The 12,665-nt window shown below is 60.0% G+C and overlaps 1 protein-coding gene across 2 annotated transcripts in view; it reads left to right on the forward strand.

Moving 5' to 3' along the window:
• Positions 1–12,665, forward strand: part of AP2A2 (adaptor related protein complex 2 subunit alpha 2) — an 85,987-nt gene that overhangs the window by 61,800 nt on the left and 11,522 nt on the right. For both annotated transcript variants that reach the window (XM_054439039.2, XM_054439040.2), the window contains exons 10-14: positions 793–930; positions 5,042–5,224; positions 5,814–5,911; positions 6,281–6,512; positions 6,599–6,772. In XM_054439039.2, coding sequence (XP_054295014.1) covers positions 793–930; positions 5,042–5,224; positions 5,814–5,911; positions 6,281–6,512; positions 6,599–6,772 — 825 coding nt within the window. The remainder of the gene's footprint in view (positions 1–792; positions 931–5,041; positions 5,225–5,813; positions 5,912–6,280; positions 6,513–6,598; positions 6,773–12,665) is intronic.

The following is a 12,665-nucleotide window of genomic DNA, read 5'->3' on the forward strand; positions in this document are numbered from 1 at the left end:
GGGACCGTGCGGCGTGTCCACCAAGTCCCTAGTCACCAGTGCGCATGCGTTAGGGAGTGGGAGGCGGGGAGCTGCACATTCCCGGTCTGGCTCAGCCTCAGGCTGTGGCGGGGCCACTCCCAGTCCCCAGCATGAATGCGTGCAGCTCACAGATATTCCGGGTGGCGTGCGAGGGGCTCGTGGTGGGCATTTGGTATTCTGGATTCTTCTTGGTCCTGGTTCGGTGTTTGTTTTAGTCAAACCCTATTGTCAGAAAGGCTGGACACTCGTTTGCACACGGCCTGTGCTAGGGCTGGTGGTGCCCACTCTCCTGCCTTTGTTGGGAGCAGAGCTGGGGCTTTCTCGTGCTGCAGAGCCTCCTGGGGGCCCATCAGCACGGGCTCCGGGGTGGGGCGTGAGGACCTGCCTTGGGGCAGCTCCGTGGCAGTGCCCGAGGCAGCGGGGTCTTTGGCTGCATGGAAGGGAGTCCTTGATGGCCCGCACCAGGCAGTGCGCTCAGTCCTAGCGAAGCTGGACCTTGTGGAGGGAGGCGCGGCGAGCAGGTGAAATCCAGGCAGTGTGCTGGGTCCTAGCGAAGCTGGCCTGTGCGGGAGGGCCGGGCCAGCAGGCGGAACTCTATTCCGGGCTGTCCAGACACATGGGCCCGAGTGCAGGTCGGCTCCCTGGACCTGTATGTGCGTATGAGGGAAGCTCAGAGTGGGTGTTGAGATGTGGGTGCCGGGCCTGTCCCCAGCCTGTCCCCAAGCCTGTGCCTTGCTCCTGCGGCCTCTTACTCTGTGCCTTGTTCCCCAGACTGAGCGGGACGTGAGCGTGCGGCAGCGGGCCGTGGACCTCCTCTACGCCATGTGCGACCGCAGCAACGCCCCACAGATCGTGGCCGAGATGCTGAGCTATCTGGAGACAGCTGACTACTCCATCCGAGAAGAGATTGTGAGTTCTGGTGGCCTCTGAGTCCTCTCCTGCCACAGGCGTGAATCTTAGCGGCAGGATTTCCTTCGTGCTCTGCGATTCTGTCCAGCAGGGCTTGATTGAGAACCCATGAGATGCTGAATACAAGGCTCCTCTGCCTCCGTGTTTCAATCCACATTTTCAAGCTGGGTGTGGTGGCACCTGTGGTCCCAGCTACTCCTGAGGCGGAGGCGGGAGGATCACCTGAGGCCAGGAGGTTGAGGCTGCAGTGAGTCGAGATCATGTCACTGCACTCTAGCCTGGGCAACACAGCGAGACCCTGTCTTAAAAAAAAAATCAGCATTTTTGGTAGAGTCATTTGGTCTTGAAAATAACTATTGGCCGGGTGTGGTGGCTCACCCCTGTACACTTTGGGAGGCCAAGGTGGGCGGATCACCTCAGGTCGGGAGTTCAAGACCAGCCTGACAAACATGGAGAAACCCCGACCCCGTCTCTACCGAAAATACAAAATTAGCTGGGCGTAGTGGCGCATGCCTATAATGCCAGCTACTCCGGCGGCTGAGGCAGGAGCATCGCTTGAACCTGGGAGGCGGGGGCTGAGGCAGGAGAATCGTTTGAACCTGGGAGGCGGAGGCAGAGGTTGTGGTGAGCCGAGATTGCGCCATTGCACTCCAGCCTGAGCAACAAGAGCGAAACTCTGTCTCAGAAAAAAAAAAAGAAAGAAAATAACAAACGCTCTCCCTGCACGGCTTCTGTGGCCTGCCTGTCCTTGCGGTCATAGCACTGCAGCCCCAGGTCTGAGTGAGGCTGCAGCCGTCTGCTCTGGGGCTGCACAAATGCAGACTCCTGTGGGCAAAATTCTTTTAATTGTGTTGCATTTTGAGCCCTTGAATTAATCCTTTGTGGCTTGGCTTTTTTGTGTGTGTCCCTCTTGATCTCTGGGAAGGACAGGATCTAGGCCATAGCTTAATTTCCCGTGTTGTTTTTCTTCACAAAGTAGGTGTGCACACTTGCCAGATAGCTGAAGCTCATCAAACCTGTATGTGTGAAAGACTGAGCATGAACCAAAACCTGAGGGAAGAAACCCTTGTGGAGGCCACATGGTCAGCAGAGAAGAGGGCCCGAGGCCTCCACCATGCTCACAGGCCTCTCAGGCTCACCGTGTCTGTGGATGGTGGGGTTTAAAGGGGAGGCCCGGTGTCCTTGTGTGGGGTTGGCCACTGTGACCAGCCATGACCACAGCCTCTTGTTGAGGCTCAGACAGCGCCTCCGTTGTACAGAAAGAGCTTTGTTATTTGTTTTTTTTGGGCAAAGTGCGGCTCAAGGCCTCCTTGGGAGCTTTGCCGAGAGCCAGTGTTGGAGCTAGTGGCAGGTGACAGGGTTGCTCTGGGCAGGGTTGTGTGGTCATGCCCAGGTGAGAGACTCGGGTTTTCAGGGGTCTTTTAGTGAACGGAGGAGCCCAGGTGCTGGGGCTTCAATGCTGAGGGGTGAAATTACCATGGACTGAGCTTCAGTGAGGCGCTGCAGACCTGCAGAGAGCAGGGGCCAGGAGGTGGCTCTCACGCTGGACTGTCCACCCTCCAGGACAGTGGGCCTGGGAAGTTGAGGGGGACAGGGACAGGGGTGGGCTGACTCCCGGCAGGGGGCCCCAAGGGCGGGCACCGTGGGGAGGATTTCGTGTAGGGCAGGGCTGTCTGTAGAGGGGCCAGGCCGGTGCTTGTTGACTGCAGCCAGTGGTCCGTCTCTGGCCTGGCTGGGGCAGTGTGGCCTGGTCTCAACACTTGTGGTGGGGTGGGGCTGGCTCTGGGGACGGCCGTCACAGGAGCCTTGTTCCTGATCGTTGTTCTGGGTGTTTTGAACAGAGACAGAAGCAGTGTGCTTCTGAGTGCAGTTGTGCAGATTTTGAGGTCCTGGGCATTCGTCAGCCCGATGTCTGCTCTCACCCCTCTGCGTGATGAGCGGCAATCCTCAGCCGGCTCCTGCTGTGAGGAGTAAGACAGGTGCTGTGTCTCAGCCTGCATGATGCTCCCCCCACCCTGTCCTTTCAGCCGGGCATGGTGCTCCCCTCAGCCTGTCCTTTCAGCCGGGCATGGTGCTCCCCTCAGCCTGTCCTTTCAGCCGGGCATGGTGCTCCCCACACCCCGTCCTTTCAGCCGGGCATGGTGCTCCCCTCACCCTGTCCTTTCAGCCGGGCATGATGCTCCCCTCACCCCGTCCTTTCAGCCGGGTATGGTGCTCCCCTCACCCCATCCTTTCAGCCGGGCATGGTGCTCTCCCCACCCCGTCCTTTCAGCCGGGCATGGTCCTCCCCCTACCCTGTCCTTTCAGCCGGGCATGGTGCTCCCCCCATCCTGTCCTTTCAGCCGGGCATGGTGCTCCCCTCACCCTGTCCTTTCAGCTGGGCACGATGCTCTCCCCACCCCGTCCTTTCAGCCGGGCATGGTGCTCCCCTCCGTCCTTTTAGCCTGGCATGGTGCTCTCTTCACCCTGTCCTTTCAGCTGAGCATGGTGCTCCCCCAACCCCATCCTTTCAGCTGGGTATGGTGCTCCCTTCCATCCTTTCAGCCGGGTATGGTGCTCCCCTCCGTCCTTTCAGCCGGGTATGGTGCTCCCCTCCGTCCTTTCCGCCGGGTATGGTGCTCCCCTCCGTCCTTTCAGCCGGGCATGATGCTCCCCCCACCCCATCCTTTCAGCCGGGCATGGTGCTCCCCTCCATCCTTTCAGCCAGGCATGGTGCTCCCCTCCGTCCTTTCAGTCGAGCATGGCAGAGCGTGTTCTCTGGCTGTGCTAGGTGCTAAGTGTCCAAACTGGACATGGCCCACTCCCTGCCTACTCGGCACCTTGCCATCCATGGAGGGGGACGGATTGAGAGCAGGACCGTGGGTTGCTGTGCTGTGGGTGGGATGGCTGGAGGAAGTGCCCGATGTTCTGGGGGCCTCAGGAGGCATTACACTCCTGGGGGGCTGTGTGGACTTCTGCAGCAGGCGGTAGTGGCCTGGTCTGGAGAGGATGATGGTGCAGAGGCTACTGGGAGGGCAGAGCAGCCGTTCGTGGAGGGGTGGGAGGTAGCTTAGCACAGGGTGGGGAGCAGGGCGTGCGAGGCAGGGGTGGAGGCAGACATGGGACCCTGCCAGTGAGGCCTGAGGGCCCCTGGTGCACAGCCCCGAGCTGAGGGTAGGGCTCAGAGGCAGTACATTTTGGAGTGATGCCCTGGAAGTGTCATGGAGTCAGGTTGGGGTTTGGGGGTCCAGGCTCCAGGCAGGGACTCTTTGCGTGGGGGCACAGTCACCAGCACCTGAGAGGCCAGTGGCAGGGTGTGGAGAGGGGGCGGCAGGGTGCGGGGAGGGGTGGCAGAGTATTAGGGGTGCCTTTGGGAGGCGCGTGGTCTTGATGCCTGCTGGCATTGGTGCTGACAGCTGGCGCTGTTCGAGGGGGGCTTGGTTCCAGGCGAGGTGACTTTGGGGAGATGAGTTTGGTGTCGTACAGCCTGGCAGAGCTCCATGTGCGTGGCTGCCACGTGGGTGTGGGCTGGGCAGGTGCCTCCGGGGGGCATCCGTGAGAGTGAGCCAGAGAGGGGAAGAAGGGGAACCCCCAGGTGAGGCTCGCAGGAAAGATTGGCCAGAGCCAGAGGAAACCAGCAGAGAACTGGCCACCAGGAGCCCGGGGTGGCGCAGTCAGTGGCCGCCGGGAGCCCAGGGTGGCGCGGTCAGAGGTCAGAGGAGTGCTGCTGCCTGGAGCCCAGGGTGGCATGGTCAGAGGTCAGAGGTCAGAGGAGTGCTGCTGCCTGGAGCCCAGGGTGGCGCAGTCAGAGGTCAGAGGTCAGAGGAGTGCTGCCACCGGGTGCTGGGGCTTTGGGAGAGAAGGGCCCAGGTGGGAGGTGGCCTGGCTGTGGCCGTGGCCTTCTGTGCACTGGTCTCCGCCTCTTCCTGGCTTTCCTTGCTTAAGTCAGGGCATCTTAAACTTTCTGGGCTCGTGGACTTTCTTGAGAATCGAGTTCAAGCTTCCTGCGTGTCCCAAACTTTTGTAGACACATTGAGGTGCTTCTGAAACTCACTTTGACTTTGGACGACAGTTTGGTCTTGGGATTGCCATGGCCTGCAGGTGCCGGCCCTCAGTAGCCCGTCCCCTGCAGGTGCTGAAGGTCGCCATCCTGGCTGAGAAGTATGCGGTGGACTACACCTGGTATGTGGATACCATCTTGAACTTGATCCGAATTGCTGGTGATTACGTGAGTGAAGAGGTGTGGTACCGAGTCATTCAGATCGTCATCAACCGGGACGACGTGCAGGGCTATGCGGCCAAGACTGTGTTCGAGGTATGGCCCGCAGGACAGCAGGAAGGATGGGGTGGAGGGCAGTCGCAGAAGGTGAGCAGTGAGTCGTTCCAGCCTGGCTGGGTGGAGGTGCCGAGGGCCGTCGCTGACCCCTCTTGCCCCTCAGCTCTTCCCTGAGGCTCTAGCTCCTCCGCTGTTGGTGCCCCTCGCTGAGTCCCAGTTTCTTCTCACTCTAACTCTCAAACTTCTGGCTCTCTGGGGGCCACCTGAGAAAGCCGGCCTCTGTGTGTGTGAGAGCATGCTGGGGCCTGCCGTGGTGGGGCCTGCTGTGTCCATCGGAGAGGATTAGGCCACCGGGAAGGGGTGTGCCATGAGGACGCTGGCAGAACCTCCCCAGCCAGAGCCTGTTGTGGATGCTGCAGCTCCCTCCAGGGCAGGTCAGCGTGTGGCAGCCTTGGGTTCCTTGCTGCTGACACGGGTGCTGAGGAAGGCAGGGATGGGCAGTTGGACTGGTGTCTCCAGGAAGCTGAGGGGCTGGTGCTGGTGTAGGGTGCGCTGCGCCAGGACGTGCCTGCCTCGCCTTAACTCTGGCACCTGGCTGCCACCCGGGCTCATTGTTTGTGCTTCGTAGGCTCTTCAGGCTCCCGCGTGCCACGAGAACCTGGTCAAGGTGGGCGGCTACATCCTGGGGGAGTTCGGAAACCTGATAGCTGGAGACCCAAGATCCAGGTGAGAGGCCCTTTGCGAATCGGGGCTGTGTGCGCTCCAGCGGGCCTCGGTGGCCGGTGTCAAGAGGCAAGGCACCAGCTGGCCCTGCTGCGAGGCCTTGCAGAGCCGCTTCTGCTCCCGATCGGCATCTTTTTGTTTTCCTTCAGTTGATAGAAAAAGCAGGGATTCTAGTAGAAAGTGGAGACATGGGGTTGATGGCTGACTTTGTGAAAGGGGCATCTTGCAGTGGGATCTGGAGCTGGAAGAGGGTCCTGACCAGCAGCCTCTGGTGCAGGCAAGGGGGTCTTGCCGCCGTCCCTCCCCTGCGGGGATGTGCTGGAGCAAGGGGACGACGGTGTTCCCATGTTGTGCTCTCCCCGCCCTCCCCAGCCCGCTGATCCAGTTCAACCTGCTGCACTCCAAGTTCCACCTGTGCAGCGTCCCCACCCGCGCGCTGCTCCTGTCCACCTACATCAAGTTCGTGAACCTCTTTCCGGAGGTGAAGCCCACCATCCAGGACGTGCTGCGCAGCGACAGCCAGCTGAGGAATGCAGATGTGGAGCTGCAGCAGCGTGCCGTGGAGTACTTGCGGCTCAGCACCGTGGCCAGCACCGACATTCTGGTAGGAGGCCCCCACCCTTCGGGCTGGCTTGACTGAGGGTTGGAGGTCAGGAGCTCTGACCAATCCCACCCTGTGTTCTTTCCAAGGCAACCGTGCTGGAGGAGATGCCCCCGTTCCCAGAGCGGGAGTCCTCCATCTTGGCAAAGCTCAAGAAGAAGAAGGGCCCCAGCACGGTGACAGACCTGGAGGACACCAAGCGGGAGAGGAGTGTGGATGTGAACGGGGGTCCTGAGCCTGCCCCGGCCAGCACCAGCGCCGTGGTGGGTCCCTCACCTGCTGTGCACCCAGACCTGTCAGGGCCTCACCCCCAAGACTTGGGACCAGCAGAGCATTTGCCTGTCAGGGAGGAGCATGTACTGAGAACTCAGGCGCCGGCTGTCCCTGCTGGACACCCCGCTGTCCTGTCCCGGGGGCCACTGTCCCTGCTGGACACCCCGCTGTCCTCTCCCGGGGGCCGCTGTCCCTGCTGGGCAAGGCACTTCCTTCAGACCATCGTCTTGTCCAGCTCAGCTCCCACATCCTCTGTGGTGACTTGTTTTAGGGGAAGTGGCGTCCCCTCTCCTACAGGACTGCCTCACCCAGGCAGCTGTCCTCACATGCTTTGTTGATTTAGAGAGGACCTGTGCTGCCTTGCTCTTTGAGGTTTTATGTAGTGAGTTGGGTTAGGTCTGGTTTTCCTTGTATGTGTGATGCGATGAGAATAATCCCGTAACAGAATGTGTCCTGTGGTATTTGTCGGGTGAGAAGTGTCGTTTTGAGAGTTGCATTTTTGCTTGGCTCTGCTTGCCAGCTGTTCCCCTCTGCACTGTCAGGGAGGGCTCCTGTCGGGGTCATGCGGGCTTTCTGTTTGTGCAGTTAGAGGAGCTCTGGAGAGAGTCTTCTCTCCAGGACGCAGGTCTAGTGGTGGCAGCCAGTGCTGCTACCCAGTATCGGCAGGGCTTTGTGGGGTGAGCTCCTGTGGTGGTGCCTGCCCTGGCAGTTTGCTGGTTGGGAGGGTGCTCATGTCGGAGTCCTGGCACTCGTTGGTGGGGACCTGCTTATGTGCCCCTGCTGACCATGTGTCCTGCTCCTCTGGCCGACAGTGCAGGGCCTGCCATGGGGCTGGTATCCAGGCTGAGCCTGACATCTCGCCCAGTGGCTTCTCCTCCCCCTCCTCCCCCTCTTCCTCCCTCTCCGTCCTCCCTCCCTCTCCTCGTCCCCCCTCCTCCCCCTCCTCCTCTCCCTCCTCCCCCTTCTCTCCCATTCTCCCCCTCCCCCTCCCCCTCCTCTTCCTTCCCCTCCCCATCCTCCCCCTCCCCTTCCCCTCCCCTCCCCTCCCCTCCCCTCCCCCTTCCCCTCCCCTTCCCTTCCCCCTCCCCCCTCCCCCTCCCCTTCCCCTCCCCTCCCCTTCCCCCTCCCCCCTCCCCCTCCCCCCTCCCCTCCCCCTCCCTCCCCCTCCCCCTCCCCCTCCCCCTTCCCCTCCCCCCTCCCCCTTCCCCTCCCCCTTCCCCCTCCCCCTTCATCCTCCCCCTTCTCCCTCCTCCCTCTCTTCCCCCTCTCCCTCCCCTCCCCCTTCATCCTCCCCCTTCCCCCTCCCCCCTTCCCGTCCTCCTTCCTCTCCTCCTCCCCCTCTCCCTCCTCCTCCCTCTCCTCCTCCCTTCTCTCCTCCTCCCCCCTCTCCTCCTCCCTCTTCTCCTCCCTTTCCCTCTTTCTCCCTCTCCTCCTCCCTCTCCTCCTCCCACTCCTCCTCCCCCTCCTCCCCTCTTCCCCCTCCCCTCCTCCCCTCTTCCCCTCTTCCCCCTCCCCTCCTCCCCTCTTCCCCCTCCCCTCCTCCCTCCCTCTCCTCCTCCTTTCTTCTTCCTCCCTTCTTCCCTCTCTTCTTCCCTCTCCTCCTCTCCTCCCCCTCCTCTCCTCCCTCTCCTCCTCCTCTCCTCCCCCTCCCCCTCCTCTCCTCCCCCTCCCCTCCTCCCTCTCCTCCTCCTCTCCTCCTCCTCTCCTCCCCCTCCCCTCCTCCCTCTCCTCCTCCTCTCCTTCCTCCCCCTCCTCCTCCTCTCCTTCCTCCCCCTCTCCTTCCTCTCCCTCTCCTTCCTCTCCCTCTCCTTCCTCCCCCTCCCCTCCTTCCTCCCCCTCCCCTCCTTCCTCCCCCTCCCTCTCCTCCCTCCCCCTCCCTCTCCTCCCCTTCCTTCTCCTCTCCTTCTCCCCCTCCTTCTCCTCCCCCCTTCTCCTCCCCCCTTCTCTTCCTCCTTTCCCTTGTCTTCCTCCTCCCCCTTTCCCTCCTCTTCCTCCCCCCTCCCCCTCCCTTTCTTCCCCCTCCCCTCCTCCTCTCCTTTTCCCCCTTCTCCTCCCCCTTCTCCTCCCCCTTCTCTTCCTCCTTTCCCCCCTCTTCCTCCTCCCCCTTTCCCTCCTCTTCCTCCTCCCCCTCCCCCCTCCCTTTCCTCCCCCTCCCCTCCTCCTCTCCTTCCTCCTCCCTTCCTCCTCTCCTTCCTCCTCCTCCCCTCCTCTTTTCTCCTCCTCCCCCCTCCTCTTCCTCCTCCTTTCTCTCCTCCTACTCCCTCTTCTCCTCCTCCCTCTCCTCCTCCTCCCTTCTCTTCCTCCCCCTTCCTCCTCCCCCTCCTCCTCCCCCTCCTGGCTGAGCCTGACATCTTGCTGAGCAGTCTTCCCTCCCCCTCCTCCTCCCTCTCCCCTCCCTCCACCTAGTGTCCTCCATGCAGCCCCTGTCCCCCTGTGCCCTCTCTCTATGTTGTTTGTGGCACGCTGCTGTGCCTGCCCTCTGGAGGCTTGAATTGCCTGTGAGCTGATCCTGGAGTGAATGAAGTGAATGAAAGATGTGACTGTTTCTCCCAAGGTGGGCGTCTTCCCTTCACACCTGAGCACCTTCATGCTTATGTTTCTCACATGCTCTGTAGAGCTGGTGACCTGCTTTTGACCCTGTCTCCTCCCGTGGGACGTCACTAACCAGGGCCTGGTGCTGCAGGCCTCTGTCACTTCTCTAATCCATCTCTCCCTCTCCTTCGGACATCTTGACATAGGTTTCTGGAGGCAGAAACTTGCTTGTGGAGATTTGTCTGTGAGCTGCCGGAGCAGGGGCCTTCCCGTGGGTGCTGGGCCGGCAGCGGCTCCGCTCTGCGGAGAGGAGGATGCGGCCCCAGTTGGGTGAGGAGGCGAGGGCAGGAAGACTTGATCCGGGGGAGGCTGGTGTGCAGGGATTCCTGGGGGCCGGCTTTCAGCAAGGGTACTGTGAAGCCTTCCACAGAAACCTGGGAGTGCCTGTTTGAATCTGGGAAGGCACCGGGTGCCCTCGCTCCCCTCCAGCTGCTTTGACATTAAGAGGAACTCTCTGAGGGAGCATGGAAAGGGGCTGTAGGGTTGTCTTCAGTCTCTATTTGGTTCTTATTTGATGTTTCTTTTCGTGTGGGTCCTGAGAAGTGAGGTGTGCCCATACCCCAGGCCTTTGATCACACCCAGGTTTGTCCAGCTAGGCTCAGGGTGGACTTTGGAGGGCCTGGCCTTGACTGTGTGGCTTAGGGATCAGATGGAAGCTTCTGGACCCTGGGAGTGAGAGCAGTGTGCTGCCCTCTGAAAAGGAGGATGAGGGTCCAGTGAGGTTCAGCATTTCTGTAAGGTGCCTTCTTTGGAGGGGGGGGTCCCCCTTCAGGGCTCATTCAGTGGATTTTCTGAGTGTGGCTTCACTCCTGATGGTCAGTGGTGCCTGGCGGGTGGGTTCCTTAGGGAGGTGTCTGTGGCTGAGGCATGCAGCTCCGTTCTGAGCCGAGAGCTGTGGTGTGTGGGTGCCTCTGTCCTGACCGAGAGCTGTGGTGTGTGGGTGTCATTGCTCTCCTGTGCTTTCCAATCTGTTCCCATTGCTCACGGGAGCCCCAATGAGAGGCCCCTCCCTATGGGGAGACACTCCTGGTGAAGTTCTCTTGCTCAGGGTCTTCTGCACGGGCCGTGAAGGGGCCTCAGGGTGGCATCAGCACATGTGCCTTTCCCACGAGAGACACTGGCTTTATCTTGGTGTCACATTGGCCAAAACGTCTTTTATTTAACATCATAGATGAGGCCAGAACATTTTACTTCTTCCGAGCATTCTCTCTCTGCACACAGCTCCTTGGGGGAGGCTGTGGTGTGCGTGTCCCCGGGTGTGCTGTGGGGAGCACAGGGGTGTGGGGATCAGAGGCTGCCTGGCCTCACGTGCAGGAGCCTGGGGCCCTTGTAGGCAAAACCTTCACCCCTCAAGTTGTCCTGCTATTGGAGGGAGGAGATGAACCGGTGTGGCCCAGGAGCCAGGCCTGCTCCCTGAGGAGGGTCTCCCAGGCCTGAGAGGATAAGGAAGATGAAGAACCCAAAGTGGGTGTTAGGACCCTATTGTCCTGGGGCCTCTCGCATCTGGCCTTGCTATTACAGTCTGTGGTAATGTTTCAGGTACAGATGCCTTTACTAGGGCAAAGGGCTTTCCTACTTTAGAAAGCAGTTAAAAGCCATAGATGGCTGGGCATGGTGGCTCACACCTGTAATCCTAGCACTTTGGGAGGCTGAGGTGGGCGGATCACTTGAGGTCAGGAGTTCGAGACCAGCCTGGCCAACAAGGTGAAACCCCGTCTCTTCTAAAAATACAAAAATTAGCCAGGTGTGGTGGAGGGTGCCTGTAATCCCAGCTACTTGGGAAGCTGAGGCAGGAGAATTGCTTGAACCCAGGAGGCGGAGGTTGCAGTGAGCTGAGATTGCACCACTGTACTCCAGCCTGGGCAACAGAGTGAGGCTCAGTCTCAAAAAAAAAAAAAAAAGCCATAGATGTATTTGAATCAGTGCAGGAACCAGGGGTAACATCTGTGACTAGATGCAGAGGAGGAGCTGTCTCCATTTGGGCTGCAGGTGCATGGCCATGGCCAAGGCCGATGGCTTCCCACGCAGCTCACAGCTTTGTCAGGCTGTGGAGGCCACAGTGTTGGTGGGTGCTGTCCCAGGCGTAGGGAGCAAAGCGCTGCCTTCAGATGGTCTCATTGAGACACGCCGTGGATATTTTTGGGACTCTTCTCTGCTAGCTCCTCTGTGACCTCCCACCCTTAGAGCACATGAGACCCGTGTCGTCTTCTCTTGCAGAGGTGCTCAGTCACAAGAGCAGAGCCTGGGAGCCTGCCCCGTTTCTGACTGCCCCCCCGCCCCCATTCAGACCCCCCCGCCCCCCATTCAGACCCCCCCGCCCCCATTCAGACCCCCCCGCCCCCATTCTGACCCCCCCGCCCCATTCTGACCCCCCCGCCCCATTCTGACCCCCCCCGCCCCATTCTGACCCCCCCACCCCCATTCTGACCCCCCGCCCCCATTCTGACCCCCCCACCCCCATTCTGACCTGCACCTTTTTTGCATAACACACTTTGTGATGCCTCATTTATCTTTAAGTAAAATTCATATATCACAAACCCACACATGTAATTTTTTTGAAAGTGCAGTGTGACACCTTAATTAATGTAAAATGGCATTCAGATGGAGTCTCAGATAATTACAAACTAATTTTTTACCTTCTTAGATGTCCAGTGGAATATTCCAAAGTTACTCAAGACGAGTCTTCAAGGCAGGGTGTCTTGTGTCTCTGGTTTTTGCCTGTGAAATGCCAGTATCCTGTGATAGTCAGAACCCTCCACATCTCCAGAACACTCTTAGCTGGGTGGGGGGTTTCTCCACCAAGAGCCCCTGGTGTATAGTGTCAAAGTGTGAGTGTTGCCAGGCTGTAGTTCAGTGGTGCGATCTTGGCTCACTGCAATCTCCGCCTCCCAGTTTCAATTCTCCTGCCTCCACCTCCCGAGTAGCTGGGATTACAGGCATGTGCCACCACACCCAGCTAATTTTTGTATTTTTAGTAGAGACAGGGTTTCACCATGTTGGCCAGGATGGTCTCGATCTTCTGACCTTGTGATCTGCCCCCCTTGGCCTCCCAAAGTGCTGGGATTACAGGTGTGAGCCACCGTGCCAGGCCGGGTGTCCTTTTTATAGGGAGCACCTGAGTCCCTCTGGTGCACAGGATGCTGTGGGGCAGGACCCATGGAGCCCAGAGCAGGTCTGAGCTCCCAAAGTTAGGCTGCTGGGGCATTGCTGGGGAGCCTGCTGCCCTGTTGGATGGGTGAGCATGCGATGTACTGAGCTGCTGCTTGTGCCCTGTTGTGAGAGTTTAATCAT

This window comes from Pongo pygmaeus, chromosome 9 (genome assembly GCF_028885625.2).
Source record: "Pongo pygmaeus isolate AG05252 chromosome 9, NHGRI_mPonPyg2-v2.0_pri, whole genome shotgun sequence".
NCBI lineage: Eukaryota > Metazoa > Chordata > Mammalia > Primates > Hominidae > Pongo > Pongo pygmaeus.